The following is a 19,699-nucleotide window of genomic DNA, read 5'->3' as shown; positions in this document are numbered from 1 at the left end:
AATGTCTTATAAGGGAGCTGGAAAATATTTATAATTTTTCGATACAATCGTGCCTTAAAATTGAGCTTAAAACATATTTTCAGTCCAAACCCCTTGCCCCAAGCACCTATAACTTGGCGACTGTCCTCTACATATAAAGGACTTTCTTTGATTTAATTTTGAGGTAAATCTGAGAGAAAACAATTTCGAGACTGAAAAAATGGCAAGAGTTACCCCTTGACGTTTTTTCAAAATTTGCGCGAAAAATTTTGTTTTCCAAATCGCCTTATATTTCATAGAGAGGCTAAATGGAGTGTGAGGAGCAGAACATTCTTGGTTTGAGTTTTCTATCTTTGAAATTTCTCAAGATATTCATTATTTTTGATATAACAATGCCTTAAAGGCAGTGGACACTATTTGTAATTACTCAAAATAATTATTATCATAAAACCTTTCTTGGTAACGAGTAATGGGAAGAGGTTAATAGTATACAATTAATGTTTATCATCTTTTTACACGTAACGTTCATATGCGCGGTTCAGATACACAGATGCACAACTGATTGGGTTTGAGGTGGGTAAAAAGACGTCTGGGTACTGCACGCCGTGTGAGTCGTTCGGACTATCAAACGATGCACTATCACACGGCTAGTAAAACTAATACATATCATGTGACGCACTCTAAACCAATGAAAAGGCAGAATATTTGTTAGGGGTGTTATGATATAAAACATTGTGAGAAACAGCTCTCTCTGAAGTGACGTAGTTTTCGAGAAAGAAGTAACTTTTCATGAATTTGATTTTTGAGACCTCAGACTTAGAATTTGAGGTCTCGAAATCAAGCATCTGAAAGCACACAACTTCGTGTGACCATGGTGGGACAAGGGTGAATGTTTCTTTGATTAATATCTCGCAACTTTGACAATCGATTGAGCTAAAATTCTCACAGGTTTGTTATTTTATGCATATGTTGAGATACATCAACTGTGAAGACTAGTCTTTGACAATTACAAATAGTGTCCAGTGTCTTTAAAAATGGAGCTTAAAATGTATTTTTTTTCCCAAACCCCTCACAAGCAGGTGTATCTTGGTGACTGTGTCCTCTCCATACAACTGTGGATATAATTGTGGAAGATGTGGTGATGCCAAGACAGTTACATCTTGGCCTAGTCTCATTAACATTATCCGCTAAACCAGGGTATCTTTATGGCAATGAAGGTTAGGTTCAACAGTCTGACTTTTGGGCAGGGCGGGGGTTACACGACGTGTACCAGGGGTGCTGTTTGACTCCCAAAATGACGAGCCTTGCAGGACAGTAGCTGCAAATACCATTGGTGTCAACACATTCAATACACTAGTAGTTTGTCACATAAATGCAGGTCTTACACAATGCACCTTTTTACAAAACCATACTACTCGATACAATTTTTATCATTATTTAAAATGCAAGTCTGTGCTAGATTTTGGTTATCAGACTTCAATCATTTTCAAATTCTGAAACTGCTGGGATTTGCTTTAAATATTCAAGAATTTGTAAAAATTCTAAAAAGAGCTTGTGGTCCAGTGGAAGGACTCACTGACTTGGGACTGTTGGGTCCTTGGTTCAATTCCCAATCTATGACTTGTTTTCTTTGTTATTGCCTGTGTCCATTCTAAGGGTCTTAATTAACTTCAGATGCAAGTTTCTTAAGAAGCGTTGGTGGTCCAGTGGAAGGACTCACTGACTACAGAAGATATGGTCCTGGGTTCAAATCCCACTCAGTTCCTTTTATTTTCCATTGCCCGTGTCCATTCTAAGGGTTTTAATTGATGTCAGATGAAAATTTCTTAAGAAGAGTTGGTGGTCCATTGGAAGGACTCACTGACTCCAGATACTGGGGTCCCTGGTTCAAACCCCACTGTGTTCCTTTTTTTTTTTACATTGCCTGTGTCCATTCTAAGGGTTTTAATTAACGTCAGATACCAGTTTCTTAAGAAGAGTTGGTGGTCCAGTGGAAGGACTCAGTGACTCCAGATGCTATGGTCCTGGGTTCAAATCCCACTCTGTTCCTTTGATTTTTTATTGTCTGTGTCCGTTCTAAGGGTTTTAATTAACGTCAGATGCAAGTTTCTTAAGAGGAGTTTGTGGTCCAGTGGAAGGACTCAGTGACTCCAGATGCTATGGTCCTGGGTTCAAATCCCACTCTGTTCCTTTTATTTTTCATTGCCTGTGTCCATTCTAAGGGTTTTAATTAATGTCAGATGCAAGTTTCTTAAGAAGAGTTGGTGGTCCAGTGGAAGGACTCAGTGACTCCAGATGCTATGGTCCTGGGTTCAAATCCCACTCTGTTCCTTTTATTTTTCATTGTCTGTGTCCATTCTAAGGGTTTTAATTAACGTCAGATGCAAGTTTCTTAAGAGGAGTTTGTGGTCCAGTGGAAGGACTCAGTGACTCCAGATGCTATGGTCCTGGGTTCAAATCCCACTCTGTTCCTTTTCTTTTTCATTGCCTGTGTCCATTCTAAGGGTTTTAATTAATGTCAGATGCAAGTTTCTTAAGAAGAGTTTGTGGTCCAGTGGAAGGACTCAGTGACTCCAGATGCTATGGTCCTGGGTTCAAATCCCACTCTGTTCCTTTTATTTTTCATTGTCTGTGTCCATTCTAAGGGTTTTAATTAACGTCAGATGCAAGTTTCTTAAGAGGAGTTTGTGGTCCAGTGGAAGGACTCAGTGACTCCAGGCGCTATTGTCCTGGGTTCAATTCCCCTTGTGTTTTAATTTTCTTTTTCATTGCCTGTGTCCATTCTAAGGGTTTTAATTAACGTCAGATGCAATTTTCTTAAGAGGAGTTTGTGGTCCAGTGGAAGGACTCAGTGACTCCAGACGCTATGGTCCTGGGTTCAAATCCCCAACATGTAACTATGGCCTTTTTTAGAAAAACGAATTAAATTAAAAATATTAAATTTTAGCAAAAGGAGCTTTTTCTTTTTCTTATTCTTATTCTAGTTTCCTCGGCTCGGACCTCAGGTTCGGCGTACACACACTGGGTTTGAACCGGGGTCAGTTGCTTCCTAACGCACGGTCTACCCTGTTGAGCAATTGGGTCCCCCCGTCAAAATGTGTTCGTTTCTAATATATAAAGAATAAATTTGTACTTAGACATTTTTCACACTTAGCTCAGTGCATCATGTATACACTACAGGCACTAATGATTAGGTATTGGGACAGGGGGGAACGTTTGTACTTGGTAAATTTCACTCGTTCATCAGCTCAATAGTAACTAAAGGGTAGTGTCGACTTCTAAGGGGAAAGTTTGTACTTAGTAAATTTCACTCATTCAGCTCAATAGTAAGTAATGGGATGAAGTGACTGGATATTGGATGAGGTTTTGGGTAGTGTCTTCTAAGGGGAAGTTTGTACTTGGTAAATTTCACTCATTCAGCTCAATAGTTAGTAATGGGATGAAGTGACTGGACATTTGATGGGGTTTTGGTAGTGTCTTTTAAGGGGAAGTTTGTACTTGGTAAATTTCACTCAAATTTGACTCAGTAAATTATTCCAGGTTAAAATTTTCATTTAAAAAAATAGACATCAGGTAGGGACTACATTGGGTCTTCAAAGGGATTTTGGAAAGGTCAGAGACAACTAAAGTTGGTTTACTAGACGTTTGACATGAAGCATATACAATCAAAGATAGTTGTTTATTTACAAAAACAAGCTTAACAAAAGCCTACAATGAATCATAAATAACACTTTAATGAATTTGATAATGAAAACATTTAGGCCAGTATTTGCAAGTATAATGAATTATTGTAAGAAAAATTTCTAGGTCTACCTTCTTTAAAAAGAAAGATCCTCCAATTTGAGTATGAAATTTGAAAAATGCTCTGACGTTATACCATAAAACCAAAGTGAGAAATTTTCATCCTGCTCACAATTTCGTGAAAACAATTAGATATATATTGCCTGTTTTCATAAGGCAGATTTTGTACATACTCAAATTTGTCATTTTATTGTGCCGATCAAAATCAGCAACCAGTTATTTATAGGAAATTTAGTTTCTATTTCCTCAAATTCAACCATTAAACGCCATATCCTTGACTTTGAAGGTATTTCACATGAAGTTAAATCTTTGGGGGTTGGAGGATTGCACTGGTATGATCTTTAAAATCATCGAGCAATTATGTTTTTAGATTGAAACCAATCATTTGTTCAATTCTTGTTTACGCATCCTGGTAATGCAAAAGGCTATGACAACATATACCATTTGAATGTATGTACTGCTTTTCCGCTAATATGTTTGTTAAAGATGCTCTGTCAGATTTTTTGCCCCAAACATTAAAAAATAACTTTTTTGGGAGTGAATGATATTTCAAGGAGTATCACCCGCTCTAACGAAAAAAAGTTTAACTTTTACTTTTAATGGTCAGGAACCCTGACAAAAATTTCAAACGTTTCTTATAAAATACATAAGAATTGGTCACGTGATACATTGTCCGGATCCTGACATAAACTAATTTTGAGCACTTTATTTCACTGCTACTAATAATTAGCGGACTTTTTTGAGCAATGGCTCAAATGAAAGCTTGTAACTTTCTCGACCCCCATCAAAAAACCTATTGAATTTTAAATCAAAATTTGTTGGTCGAATCGGCCAAAAATCAGACATAGCATCTTTAAACACTAATTTTATCGTATAGAATTTATTTAGAGATAAATTATACCAGCCATCCAAAAAGGTCAATATTATCAAGGTAGTACAGTGAACAGTAATGTTTCCAGAATATGAACTTTTCCCAATACTTTCAAATGTTTTTTTTTCTTTTCAGTCATGTCTCTTTACTCTTAAGAATAGAATTATGAATGAAGAAATGAAGACACTGTTCCTTCTTTGTTGTGTTCCCTGTACTACTAGGAAAATACTGAATATTATGAATGACCATTTATTTATGGCAATCAAGTCTTACCAGATCTTGAAAACTATTTAAGACATTACTTGTGTTCCCTGTACTACTAGGAAAATACTGAATATTATGAATGACCATTTATTTATGGCAATCGAGTCTTACCAGATCTTGAAAACTATTTAAGACATTCCTTGTATAAATAAACGTACTGGTAGTTGATGTCCGATGAACAGCAATCTGAAAGAAAAGATTGGAATATTTAATAAATCATGAAAATGTTGCTAAAAATGATTTGCCCAGCCAAAAACTGCCTTGTGATATTTTCTCCCAAATAACTCTGCAGAGAATGCTACAATCCTCAAAGTTCACTTCATCAGCAAATTCATCATATTTCATATTTCTTTATTAAATTAATGTATGGTTTATCACAAAGTTAACTTAAATGTAACCCTTGCAGTCCTAATTCCTTCTGTATCCAAAGTAAATTAGTTAAGAAAAACTTTAAATAGTAAAATTAATAACTTAGAAGGGCTCAAAAATTGTGTTAAATTGTCCATCCGGCAATAGCCGGAAAACTGGCATCCCTGTAAAATGTATTGTATTTATTTAAGGACAAAAATAATTAGACTTAAAGGAAAGGTACATGTTTGGTAATTACTCAAAACAAATATTAACTTAAAAACTGACTTGGTAACGAGCATTGGAGAGCTGTTGATAGTATAAAACATTGTGACAAACGGCTCCCTCTGAAGTATCGTAGTTTTTGAGAAAGAGGTAATTTCTCACTAAAATATTAAAAGACTTCTTTTGGAGCTTATCGCTAAGTGAGCATTTTATTCAATTTGTTGTTATCGAAGTCAGACAAAATGTGTAATTTTTTGTTTACTGACCCAGATGGCCGATCGATCTCAAAATTGTCAGTTTATGTATGGGTGGATAACGTTAAACTGTTGGTGCAAATAAAATGTTCAACTGTGTTTTTCTTTAAAAAAATTAATAGCACCTCCTGTTGAACATCACACCAAACGAAAGCTCAACACTCGCTCTAAACGATCTAAATGAGGGCGCTATATTTGGGGTTTAAATTATGACTGTTTATAAAAGTCCAGTATGACGTGCTATGGTGGTCACTAGCGACCGCTTTGTGCACCCAAGGGTAAGTACCTCCACTGCCAGCAACTGTTTTGTTAGCAAAAACCAATTCTGTAATGTTCCTTTAGCTTTGTCTCAACACAAACCGTTGTTATATACACAGCTTACCTTTTATTCAAATTCCTTTGGAGATGAACTTGTTTATATTTGTGCAACAAAGAGATGGCTTCACATGAGTTATTACCTGAAAGAATAGACCAAAGATCCAAACATGAAAATCATGCAGTTTATCAAAAAAAAACAAAAAACGATAAGGGGCCGAGTCCAGCAGTTTATCAAGAAAATGCAGCGAGTGATTCCACTTCAGTTATGTTTGCATAGGTGCTTCGTGCTAGTTGCATTTTCAATGTTTTCTTTTTAAAGGGGGGTTTGGATAGTTAGTATTTCTGGGGGCTGCCTCTTCCAAATATTTAAACAGCTACCTAAGCGGAATGTTTTCAACAAAAATGGTATTTTTACTTGTTATAATGCACTTGTTCACCATTTTAATGTAATTTTGATATGTGTACACTTCTGAATTTTTTGTAATTATCGATTAAAATCAGGCCCCAACCGAAAGGTTTTGAAAAACTAAAAACACTTCTGCTGTTGAGAGCGCGCGTCAAAGGACAATGCCGCTGACGTCATCTCTGTGAGCTTGCTTTGTTATGCCTCAACGGAGCTCCCAGAAATGGCGTTTTGAGAGTGATTACGCAAATCTCTCAGAAAAGCCCTGGATAAGGGCATTCAAAATGATTGTTTTTTTACACAATTGAAATCTTTTTATAGTCATATGACTCGATTTCCCTATTCTTTGAAAACATTTTAAGTGAGTTTCAGCAAAGTTTACGACTTCACATATTCGTTCAAGCAGGTCTTTAAAACGCGGTGTTTTGATCTCAACACAAATCCTTGTTTATATACACAGCTTACCTGTTGTGTAAATTCCCTTGGAGATGAACTTATTCATAGTCAGTTTCATAGTCTGTACAACAAACAGATGGCTTCACAACAACATAAGTGACGACCTGAAAGAGACCAAAGATCCAAACATGAAAATGATGCAGTGTTGATTATTGGCAACAAATTTGAAAAAGTCAAAAGGGGCAAGTCCAGCATCAAATTTGGGCCCCCCAAAATGAAAAAGTCACAAGATGTTCGTTCAGCAGGTTTATCAATTTTTTTTATTTATTTTTTTTTTTGGGGGGGGGAAGAAAAAAAGGGACACGGTAGTTTAATTAATCAAACTTGGGCTTAAAATTGTACAAGTCACAAGCACAAGCCATTAAAATCAAATTTGGGCAAATTTGTTGTGCATTTTTTCCCCTCGAAAATACCGGCCGTCTCAGACCCGACCCATTAATTGACTGGGAGGTGTATTTACCTATTTTTTTGGCTTTTAAAGAAATGTTTTCATCTTCGGTCGTGCTAGTACGCCCGAAGATGTGAAATTTCAGACGACCGGAGATGTTAAAATTTCGGGGACGAGGAAGTACAGCGCCCCATGCACTGGGTGATGGGTCGTTATATTGATCAGTTTCTCTCGACTGTGCGCGCCAAAACTTGCAAACTCACTCATTTAAAACAACAACAACTACACACCTTATCACCTCATCTTGTTAACTGTATGGTTGTTAGGAATTCTGTAGTGAAGGATGTTGATGAGCCAGCACAAACAAAGAAGTAATTTCTGCAATTTTTTAGAAATTCAAACGTTCATGTCAAACTCGCAGACCTTTTCTTTAGCTTTACTCAACACGTGTGACACACAAGGCCTTTAATTTCACGAAAAACCACTATTTGTCAACAGAGGGCGGTGTGGCCTTTCAGTGGTCTCTATCTCAAAAAATAAAAGCCGCAAAAAGACGCTGCACGTCATACAAAAATAACATTATTTGATTAGAAATTATGGTATCAACATAAAATTACGATTACCCAATCCCCTTTAAACTGTCACTCTCCATTAGAATGCTTTATCGGGAACGCGTTTGGTTTCAAAATAAAAGTAACATAATGGAGTGACGAGCCGCCACCGGCATGCAGGCACGATACCAGAACCGAGAAAAACGTTATGAGGAGTAGGTATAGTATGTTTCAGCCAGTTTAAAGAAAATAATACACAGAGTGCGGTATTTAACAAACAAATTTTTACAAAGTTAATTGTAAAAATAAAAATATAATGCTATTACATCATTTTGTTGTCCTATCACACAAGGATTTCTGGTGCATGAATTAAATAATAATTTTACTCGTGGAGGAACGTTTTACTTAAATAATTTGGGGTTAAACCATGGAGGAAGGAAACATGGTTGAACAAAAATAGATTTACTTGAGTGGGACCGTTGAACAACTGGTTTGGACACGAACATGAGTTAGCTGAGACATCACACCACACACAGAATTTGGAAGAACAGACAGTTGTTTATTTGTGGTTCTGGACTTGTTAAAATACAACCAATGATTACTAAAGTGACTCAATACTGGAAAACATTCAAATAAGTTTGAATAAACTTTAAGTTACAATAAACTAAACAAAATAATTAAAACTGGGCAACTTGGGGTAACAAATCTCGTTTGAAGTTGAGCCAAATCTCCTCAAACAACATTTTAGTCTCTTCTTGAGGAACTCTGGAAAAGAAATCATCTCAGTTTAAAAGTAAACTGTACCATTGGACGAAGAAAAAGTTAGTTAACTTTCCTCTTCTTGTTTGAACATTTGGCATAAACTTCACTGATATAACTTATCCAGGGAACATGAATTTTGTACAAGTTTGAAGGCGATTGCCAATCGATATCGGTTCGACATCAATCGACATCAATCGACAACCGAAAACAGGATTTTCCCTGCATGATTCAAACATGCCTAACCATCTCATAACTTTCGGTGACAACCTTATTTGCTTAGTTTTTGCCAATTAAACCAACCAACCGACTGAAAGTATTTATCCCAAAAGAAATACTAACCAAAAAACTTATTGTTTGTGCCATTCGTTAGCCTTTTCTTTTACCTTTTTTGGCTGTGTAGATCTTCACTTTGCAGACTCTGTAAATTTTGCTTCAGTTATCATTTTTAATTTCTACCATCGCACTCAGTTCATCAGCCCTGGGTAAGATTTACCAAATAGGCATTTTTCTTTTGAATTGTCAATATTTTGGCTTTAAAGTGAAATTGAGCTGAGAGTGTTTTATCTTTCTGAATATAAGGTCCCCTGGCAGTGCTATTTCAAGTAATATCCGACCACAAAAAAACACAAGTAAACATATGACTTTTTAAAGATGGATCAAGGCTTGTAATCAAAACCCTTGGCAGTTTTGCAATAAAAAAAAAATAAATAGTTAAAGCATTTAATATGTTGGTAAATCTTTATTTATCGTTACTGCCTGATATAACTGTTAGTTTCACCCTATTTTATAAACAAAAACTATAATGCAGATTTTGTGGAAACAGTTTGTCTCTACAACAGGAATACTCATTTGTTTTATTAAGTTTGTATGAAGTAAAAATTGTAACTGTAAGATTTGGTCCTGATGAATCTTAAAAAGGGTTAATGAATATTCATTATGTATAACATGTGCTCGAAAGTATTCTTTCTGTACATTGTATCTGTCCTCAAAGCACCAAAAGAAAGACATACATATAACACTGACTTTTAATTACAGACATGGTAACTGATGCATCAAACTTTTTGACTACATAAACAAAAAACAAAATACAACATCAAGTTTGAGGGTTGTTGTTTTCCAAACTATTTTTCTAGTTTTAAAGTTAGAATTGTTTTCATATTATATCGCTTAATTACTTAAAATCTTTAAACATAAACAGTTTGTTTGTCTCTATTTTGTAATGGTTTTAACATGTGAGAAACTTTAAGTTGGCCCTTATTGTTGTGACCCATATAACTTTACAAAAAAATTGCTTTTGTAAACAAAGGACAACTATTCTGTGCATTGTAAAAATTTAAAAAAAAATCACATACACAAAAAACAATGAAGAGCAAGGGGGTATTAACAAACCTCCTTTTACTATAAAATGTTTGACAAATATTAATTGATAACCAAGACTTGCTAAGCTATTTGTATCTCCAGCAAGCTTCCCTCTCCTCAACTCCATAAATACTATTTATACTAAAAAAAATGTAAACTACAAAACCATAAGAACTTCGAAGGAGCCAGCAGAAAAAAAGGTAAACAATGACACTAACATAAATGACATCCCTGTTATTTCTCACACCAACAATGCATGTAATTTCTCTATCTTTCAATGCAGTGCTAATCACACATACAAATTATGACCCAAATGGAAATAGAGGGCAACCTTTTGGTTGTGAAGTGGCCTGTTTGCATGTATTGCAAGTTCTGAACCTTGCTACAGTTTAATAAACTGTTATTCAGAATTGTCAATGCTGGTCGGTGACAAACTACGTCACTTCAGATCAGACCAATCATAACCCAGCAATTGAAAATTACGTCACTGCAAGTTTATCGACTGATATCATTTGTGGGCCTGAAAACACAGTCAGTGCATGTCTGCGGATAAAGACAGGGGACCCGTCAAATTTATTGGATTTTCTTTTTAAACAGTCTCCTTTATACCACCCCCTCAACCACAAGCCTTTCGAAACTGCGGACTCAGCTTCATGCTCAACCTCCAACCCCAACGCGTGTTTGAACAAACTGCTGATCACATTATAAGGCGTGGTGCTTAATTACAATCAGAAGATGTGTAAAGCACCAACAGACAAAGCCTGTCAGATCCACATTATTTCTGTCCATTGGAACCTGTTTTCGGGCGTCAGATAAGCCAGCCGTTTCAAAAATATTCTTACAGAGGGCGGTAAACGAGCTGTCTGGCCTTGGTTTTGGCTTTAACTAACTAGTAGCCACCGACTGCTTGACCTACCTACGAGAGAATCACTGGTGACGAGGTCAAAGGTGGTTGCGGCGAATGGTTACCCTAAAGAGAGTTAACCCTTCTAATGGCTTTGTGACATCATAATGGGCAAAACTTTTTGGGCGACAGCAATCATATATTGGATTTATAAATCATAACACAAGACATCCTGTCATCTTTCCTTATCATTGTTTAACAGGTTATTGTTCAAGGGCAAAACATTTAGGAACACTATTCAATCAAAATTATGCACATTACGCCATTTCAGTAGGGCGCCCTCACACAGAGGTCAAAAAGCAGTTGTTCATCAGCTAATCCTGTGTGCGCGTACAAATCTGTGCGTTTTGATTGTTTTGTAACCGTTTTACCTCTAGGATCGCGGCTGGATGACGTCAATGCATAAGGTCTATAAGTAAGCTCAAGGTTCTTGTGATAGTCATAAGGGGTGTGACCAAGGAACTTTGATTATCACAGCTATGTTATGACAACAGTCTTAAAACCACATAAGTTATTGTTCTGAGCTCAGGATCTCTCAAGAGACAACGCACCCAATGCTACATCCGTCCAAACACAATTATAATCTGATCTCACAAATGAAAACGAGTCTGAGATTCAAATGCAAATTTCTTTTGTCGTTTGCTTTGTTTTTACATACAGGTTGCTAGGAAAGGGAAAGGTTCATTATAATCCACCATTAAAAAATAATGATAACACATCGTCCATTTCTATGCATTAAATGTAAGGTTTATTACATTTTAAAAAGCAATTTTTACAAATTATTTGTTTGTGATGACAGCAAAATATCAAAAAATATTAATGTAAATAACATTCCCCTTTTAGTAACTTAGTGCAGACAAAAGTAAATAACTAACAAATTTAAACAATAGTTAAATGTTAACTACTCAGTAAAATCTAAAGATTTGTTTATCAACTGATTTACAACTTCATATCAAAGACAACTTGAAGACTCATCTATCGTGAGATCAGATGGTTTGTGGCATTGAAACTAATATCTACTTGGCTTGTAATACTTCCCTTTCCATGTGGTCTGCATGACTCCAGATGAAGTCATCTTGGGTTGTAGACAGAAGACAAATTCCAGAGAAAAGAGAAGCAGCTACTCCTAGGTCTATTTCCTTAGTATGAACAGAATATAATATATTTACAAAAGAGACAGACTTGAAGGTTACTCAACGTCTTGCTCTTTGACGTGGTAAGCCTGGCCCAGGATAAAACGATCTCTCAGAAGCCTGAAGAGAACGTAGTAGTTACAGAAGAGGAGTAGAGACAGGGAGATAACATGATTCCAGTGAGAGTGCATTGCAAGAAGGTACAACTGGAACAAGATGACAACCACCTGAAGGCTAAGAAGGCCATTCAAGACTCTCAAAGGCTGGTGGAACATAAACTGAAAAAGAACGAAGTAAAATTATAAGATAATCAAAGTTTTATCGTGGATATGTACTGTTAAACTCATTGCCAACATCATAGACGATCAAGGAGTCAGGCACCATGTGAGCCAGAATTGTAACAAGAAGTCAACTATGAGTCCCTTTCATTCCCAATAAGCTCTAGTGCAAATGATCGACCAGTCACAAAGGGAATGGTATCGTTCGTTTTTGTTTTATTAAAGACACAATGACCCTGATGATAATAATCCTACAGGAAGAGCTCTTTGAAAAATTATAATGCATGAAACGAGGTCATCTTGAAGGCAGTGGACACTATTGGTAATTACTCAAAATAATTTTTAGCATAAAACCTTATTTGGTAACGAGTAATGAGGAGCTGTTGATAGTATAAAACACTGTGAGAAATGGCTCACTCTGAAGTAACATAGTTGTTGAGAAAGAAATAATTTGCCACGAATTTGATTTTGAGACCTCAGATTTAAAATTTGAGGTCTCGAAATCAAGCATCTGAAAGCACACAACTTCGTGTGACAAGGGTGTTTTTTCTTTCATTATTATCTCGCAACTTTGAAAACCGATTGAGCTCAAATTTTCACAGGTTTGTTATTTTATGCATATGTTGAGATACACCAAGTGAGCAAGACTGGTCTTTGACAATTACCAATGGTGTCCAGTGTCTTTAAAACAAAAGATACTTTCCCTAAGATGAGGAGTAATAATAACTTACATAGAATCTACCATAGGATCCCTCTGACGGTAGAGCTACATTCTGTTGTCCCATTGCTTTGTAAAGACCCTTGTTGTATCGCACTAAGACACCCTGTGGCCACACTGTTGAATCAGACCATCTATGGACATGAAAATAATTAACCAGTTTCTGAATAAAGATTGTTCATTTATTTATTTATTTCGGTTTAAAAGACAACACATTGTTGGTAGCATTACATGGCTATATTAAAGTGTCATGTTAAAAAATTATACATTAAAGCCATTGGACCCTTTCGGTACACAACAAAAAAGAAAAAAGTTCTCAGATTTACAAATAACTTACAGGGTTTACAGAAGGTAGTGTTGAAAGACTTCTCTTGAAATATTATTTCATGAAATGCTTTAGTTTTTGAGAAAACAGTAAAACAATATCAATTCTCGCTATCGAGAATTACGGATTTATTTTAAACACATGTCATGACACAGCGAGACATGCGGATACAAGGGTGGGTTTTCCCATTATTTTCTCCCGACTCCGATGACGGATTGAGCCTAAATTTTCACAGGTTTGTTATTTTATATATAAATTGTGATACACGAAGTGTGGGCCTTGGACAATACTGTTTACCGAAAGGGTCCAATGGCTTTAAAAGACATTGATTAATTGTGCCACCCAACCACTTCAAAAATAGTTGCGACTACCTGTTTGGTAAACCAACTGTGTCACTCAGGGATATTCACAACCACATAGTTTACTTACAAAATACAATCAGACATCAGTGACACAATCCTTAATCCTTTCAGCACGAAATTTTACTATATTGCGCCTGCGGCAAACAATATGCCGCAATGCATCTTTGGAATTAAAATTTTTGTCACGACTAGTGTCGAAGTCCGAACTATTTGAGGTGCGACTAGTCGAGTAGTAAATTTCAACAGTCGCCCAGGGTTATTCATAAGCTTGTTTTATTTGAACTTACAAGTGCTGTGGAGTATTGCCGTAGCCGTGATCCACTTTCTGCCATTTGCCAAGATGGAGGGAACATCGATGGAGTGTGTCGCAGTAATACGCTGGCAAGAAATGAGAGCTGAACATGATGAAGGAATTAATCCAGACGAAGGCAATCATCAGACACGCCCACCATAGATCAAGATTCATGGACGGCTGAGGAAGGAAGAGAGAGAGAGATTCAGAATTATTACCACAGTTTAGATCAACAATGATGAGAATACTCAAGCCCATCAGAGTAAAGCCCAGTTCATACTTCATGCCAATGCGAAGCGATTTGACGTGAATTTGACATCACAACTCTCCTTTCGCAGCGATATTCGCAAGTGAGTTGAGCAGAGTTGAACTGATTCAAATTATTCATTGTGAATTTGTAACGTCAATTCGCATTCTCAGGAAGTATGAACCGGGCTTTAGGGTGGGGGGGGGGGTGGGGTTAGGAATACAAACATGTGAGAGGAGTACAATCTTTCCTCTACTCCTCTGGTTTTATGACAATATTGATCCGGGAATTGAAACAAAACAATCCATTAGACCTTCCTGATTCAAACAACTTACCTGCAAAAAGCATATAGGAACGAATCCTACATAGTAAGCACACACCATTGAATTGAAAAGCACATTCTTCATCCTAGCATTGAAGTCATACTTCAAGATATCTGCCTCCTTGCGGACCTCCACAGCGATATGAGTACACTTATGTAGGATCGGCTCCTTGGGAGACAGATTTGGTATTGGGGAGAGGGTCTTCTCAGGTGAGGAGTGGTTTGTGGATGTCTCCCCTTTCTGAAGAAGTTTATTGATGGTTGTGGCGAAAACGGATTTGTTAAGGTCAAAGGTCAAGCCGTAGAGGAGGAAGTAGGAAACCAACCTATGGGTCAAACAAATGATTCTTGTAAAGTTTTTAGGTCTTTAAACAAAAATTCTGGTATGTTTATTATGCTCATCGCATCAATTTGAAACATGTGGCCAAAAGACCTAAATTGCTTCAATGTATAAAGTCAACAGATACAAAATTGCACTAAAATATTACAAATATAACAACAAACCCAAGAGCCAAGTGGCTTTAGCCCCAAAGGTAACTTGGAAAACAAATTGTGCTTATGGCTCCCTGTAAAATAACGGGTAATGGAGAGATTTGATGGTTTTAAAATATTGTGAGAAACGGCTCCCTCTGAAGTGCCATAGTTTCCGAGAAAAAAGTAATTTTCCATGAATTTGATTTTGAGACCTCAGATTTAGAACTTGAGGTAGCGTAATCAACCATCTAAATGCACACAACTTCGTGTGGCAAGGGTGTTTTTTTCTTTCATTATTATCTCGCAAGTTCGATGACCGATTGAGCTCAAATTTTCCCAGGTTTGTTATTTTAAGCATATGTTGAGATACATCAACTGTGAAGGCTAATCTTTGACAATTACCAATAGTGTCGACTGCCTTCAAGGGAAAAAACTTCCTTGCTCTTGGTATCGAAGAACACAGTATAGTACCTGCATATGATTGTAGCATTTTCTTTATTTTGTTTTATATGCGTCTCTGACGAAGGTCTTGTTATCAACAGCTAAGGCTACCCTCTTAAATTACTTTAGCTTTTATCTGAATCCTTACAAGTGAACATTGATACTTACGGGTAAGCAAGGAAGAACAAATTCAAGGGAGAGTTGCTGAGGAACAGTTTCCATAGGGACCAAAAGGCTGCTCCAACGACGCCAATAGCGATGACAAGTTTGATGGATTTGATCAGGTAATATAGGACAGAGAAAACAGTGACGTCTCTGTAGACCTACAGGGAAAAAAATAATCGTACCTTTCAAGAGGGTGAAGGTAGGGAGGTAATGAACATATTTACATTTGTGAAACTGAGTTGGTCTACAGCTTTTGTTGCAAAAAGTAATTGAAATTGAAAGATTGTTAATCTGAAAGCTTATTTTCTATTATAACAATAAACATTCTGTAGTATCAATGGTCTACAGAAAAACTTCCATCAAAGAGTTTTCTAGACAATATGATCACATGTAAACTGAATTAAATTTCCACAAGTTGGTTGTATCATGTTTTTTTTTTTAACTTATAGCCATTCTACACTTTCGGTACAGAAAAAAAAAAGTTCACAGATTTACAAATAACTTACAGGGTTTACAGAAGGTAATGGTGAAAGACTTCTCTTAAAATATTGTTCCATAAAATGCTTTACTTTTTGAGAAAAAAGTAAAACAATATCAATTCTCGATAGCGAGAATTACGGATTTATTTTAAACACATGTCATGACACGGGGAAACGCGCGGAAACAAGAGTGGGTTTTCCCATTATTTTCTCCCGACTCCGATGACCGATTGAGCCTAAATTTTCACAGGTTTGTTATTTTATATTTAAGTTGTGATACACGAAGTGTGGGACTTGGACAATACTGTTTACCGGAAGTGTGTAATGGCTTCAAGAAAGGGAAAGAATTGTACACTTCCAAAGGTTACACATCTATCTTTCAACCAGCCAGTCTAGACACTGGTCATAGTGCTGGAAATTGAAATATAGATGTCGGCTTGTGACACTGAGGGGAATATGAGGTGTGACAAGATAACAACTTACACACAAATGTAGGGATCAGGGTCCTACAGGGAACAATTCTATAGAGCTGTAAATTAAGCACGCTATTTGTGCTTCAACAAATGCTGTACCTGTGCAAAGAGCTGCTTAAGCACAAAAATTGCTTTTAAAAGCACAAATAGCTTGCTTATTTTATACATGTTACTGGCCAAAATTCTTATGTCATATACATTGCTTGTGACTGTTTTTTAGCTGCTGTTTACTTAGCATAACAATTGAGTGAAGTCTTGGCCGGTAAATTTGATTGTCAAGCAAGGATTTCTTTAGCTGAAGCAAATTCTATGAAATTTGGCCAAGGAATATCTTACCTCTGTAACCAAGTTCCACACAAGACGTCTTGTCAGTACAATAACAATGAAGACAACAAGGTATGGATCAATCAGGTACAGGTTCTGTATGAAAAAAAACCATCCAAACGCAAAAAAGTTAATATTGTTGTGAAAAGATAATCCTTATTCTTTAGGCCCGCCTATACACCTTTATCACGCTGTCACCATCTTGGTCATGTTCCCTGTTTCCAACAACAGTAATGAATGCTAACATTCATTGCGCATGGTACCAGACTATTATTATTTCGTCTAGCCTCAGTTTGGTTACAATGAGTTGGAATTAAGTAAAATCAAGATGGCCACACCGTGATAAAGGTCTATAGGTGACCTCAATCCTCCAATATCCTCCTCTCTTATTTCACTTCACACCAAATTCTTTGGATTTGATTGGAATGCCTGACCAAGTGATAATAAATTGATATTTAGGCCTTACAGCCATCAGTCCTTCTGAATCCTTCAATTTGGCAAAGAAGATATTGACCAAATTCACGCGACATCATCATCACAAAAATGTTGATTGTGCCATTTTGGGAGTCAATGCCCATGATATGAGTGTAAATGCGGAAGTTAGGTAATACTGCCTTTACACGCTTACCTTATGCCTCCGGAATGGTAAACAAGGCACAGTCTACGTGTGAAGTGCATGCAAGGGAGTCAATAATGTATGTCACATATGTCCTACATTTTAAGGCCTTGTCATGGTTGGGATTAAATGAAAAAATACATTTCTGAAATCTGAATGGTGAGGTGCAACTTTAATTTACAAAATAAATTTAGGCAGTTTAAAAGGACAAGTCACAAAACTTTCCCATGCAGTAAAGTACTATCCAGTAAAGTAACAAAAAATAAATTTTGTATAATTTGATGATTGCATGTTCCAGACATCTTTCCCAGCAAACAAAATTTGAACTTGTTTTTTATTCATTTTTTTATTATATGGCACTTAAAAGTGATCAGCTATAAAGTTTTATGGCTGATCTTAAAGAAAATTATTTGTTCATATTATGCATGTGAACAACTTGCTATGGAATGTTTTCCAAAACAAGAAGCGCAGAAAGTTATGCTTTGAAACCAGACTACTTGTGGGTACAAACCATAGCTGTTTGAGATGGTGACAGAGGCAGCCACCAGACAGTCTTGTAGATGTTTACATACTGTAGAAACAGCACAGTAAATAGGTAGAGGACCACCGTGACTTCGAAGGTAAGACTGCCCTCTACTGGCAGGACTGGGATAGATGGATGATGGATTGGTGTAATCGTGATAAGCGTCGTCAGTGGGGCACTAGCTGGCATAGCACCAGGCCCATTCCTGGTAAGACAATAAATAAATATTTATGGATTCACTGAAAAAAGAAGTCAACATGATTAGTGCTGGGCGAATAGTGAAATTTTGTTATTCGGATACCGCTGGCCAACTATCCGAAATTAACCGGATATTCGAATAGTTTTTTCACCGCTAGAGGGCGCTTTAAAAAAAAAAGAAAACAAAAAAAGATTATTTTTTTTGCCGCTAGAGGGCGCTGTTCGTTTGTGAATGAGATCTTATGGGCGGATTGATATTAGTTCTAGACAGTGTCACTCGGTTCATTCATAAAAATGACCGGATCTAATTTAAAGATGGCGATTTGCTTTTTCTTTTGATCGTGATTCACTCTACGTGAAGGAAAACTTTTGTAATCTTTGAACAAATTACGTCAGAAATGTCATTGTTTTAACTCTTCACGGAGGTGAGCATAGTTTAATACTTAATTTATGCTGTTTTATGCTGTCTTAATAGAAGTTTCATAAGGATTCAGACAAATCATTCATATCAGTTGTCGCCCGACGTCCGCGGATATTCGGATATTAAAGAATATCCGGTTACTCGGTTGTAATTACAGAACTATCCGGTTTATAAATAGCTATTCGCGCCCTATGCGGATATCCGGTTAAGAAAAAAAAGGCATTCGCGGTTACGGATAGGAAAACCTATTCGCCATTAACCGGATATTCGAATAATTCGCCCAGGCCTAAACATGATCAAATGTATCATATGCAGCTTACACACAATATTCCACAAACAGCCTATTTTTGTTGACACATTATATAAGACTGAAAGGGTATTCATTTCAAGCTATTATAAATACACCTCACTGCTCAATCATCGTAGTGATTTAACTCCAGGCCATGCGCATACGCCAGCAGCCCATCCATATCCATCAGTGGGGGCAAGAAGATTCAAGAATTGAATTGAAGCGAGTGGTGGAAGCCAACTGCCAACTGAACTGATGACAGACTAAAAATCCCATCAAACCTTAGTGTAATGTAAGTGTAAGTTAAAGGCAGTGGATACCATTGGTAATTACTCAAAATAATTATTAGCATAAAACCTTACTTGGTAACGAGTAATGGGGAGAGGTTGATAATATAAAACATTGTGAGAAACGGCTCCCTCTGAAGTAACGTAGTTTTCGAGAAAGAAGTAATTTTCCAAGAACTTGATTTAGAGACCTCAGATTTAGAATTTGAGGTCTCAAAATCAAGCATTGGAAAGCACACAACTTCAGGTGACAAGGGTTTTTTTCATCATTATTATTTTATGCATATGTTGAGATACACCAAGTGAGAAGACTGGTCTTTGACAATTACCAATAGTGTCCACTGCCTTAATAAGTGTAAGTACTGATTTAAAAATTCAATGATGTGATTGGTTTGTTCATGGAGGAATAAATTAGATTTATTCCTCCAGAGTCCACCATTTGAGTTTGA

The 19,699-nt window shown here is 36.6% G+C and overlaps 1 protein-coding gene across 2 annotated transcripts in view; it reads right to left on the bottom strand.

Annotated features, from left to right (window-relative positions):
* Positions 1-19,699, bottom strand: part of LOC139946866 (transmembrane protein 39A-like) — a 79,914-nt gene that overhangs the window by 59,524 nt on the left and 691 nt on the right. Inside the window, exons 2-8 of one of the 2 annotated variants that reach the window (XR_011787289.1) lie at positions 18,044-18,260; positions 16,929-17,012; positions 15,644-15,798; positions 14,574-14,886; positions 13,987-14,171; positions 13,026-13,146; positions 11,255-12,294 (exon numbers count right to left, since the gene is read on the bottom strand). Coding sequence is in view for 1 of the 2 variants with exons in the window: in XM_071944611.1 (XP_071800712.1) it covers positions 12,073-12,294; positions 13,026-13,146; positions 13,987-14,171; positions 14,574-14,886; positions 15,644-15,798; positions 16,929-17,012; positions 18,044-18,260 (1,297 nt within the window). In the remaining variant the exon portion in view is untranslated. Of the gene's footprint in view, positions 1-9,339; positions 12,295-13,025; positions 13,147-13,986; positions 14,172-14,573; positions 14,887-15,643; positions 15,799-16,928; positions 17,013-18,043; positions 18,261-19,699 lie in introns of those variants that run through there. The other variant, XM_071944611.1, reaches the window with a different exon arrangement.

The sequence above is a fragment of the Asterias amurensis genome, chromosome 14 (assembly GCF_032118995.1).
Source record: "Asterias amurensis chromosome 14, ASM3211899v1".
Lineage (NCBI taxonomy): Eukaryota > Metazoa > Echinodermata > Asteroidea > Forcipulatida > Asteriidae > Asterias > Asterias amurensis.
The sequence above is the reverse complement of the archived record's forward strand: the minus strand, read 5'-3'. Positions and strand labels throughout refer to the sequence as shown.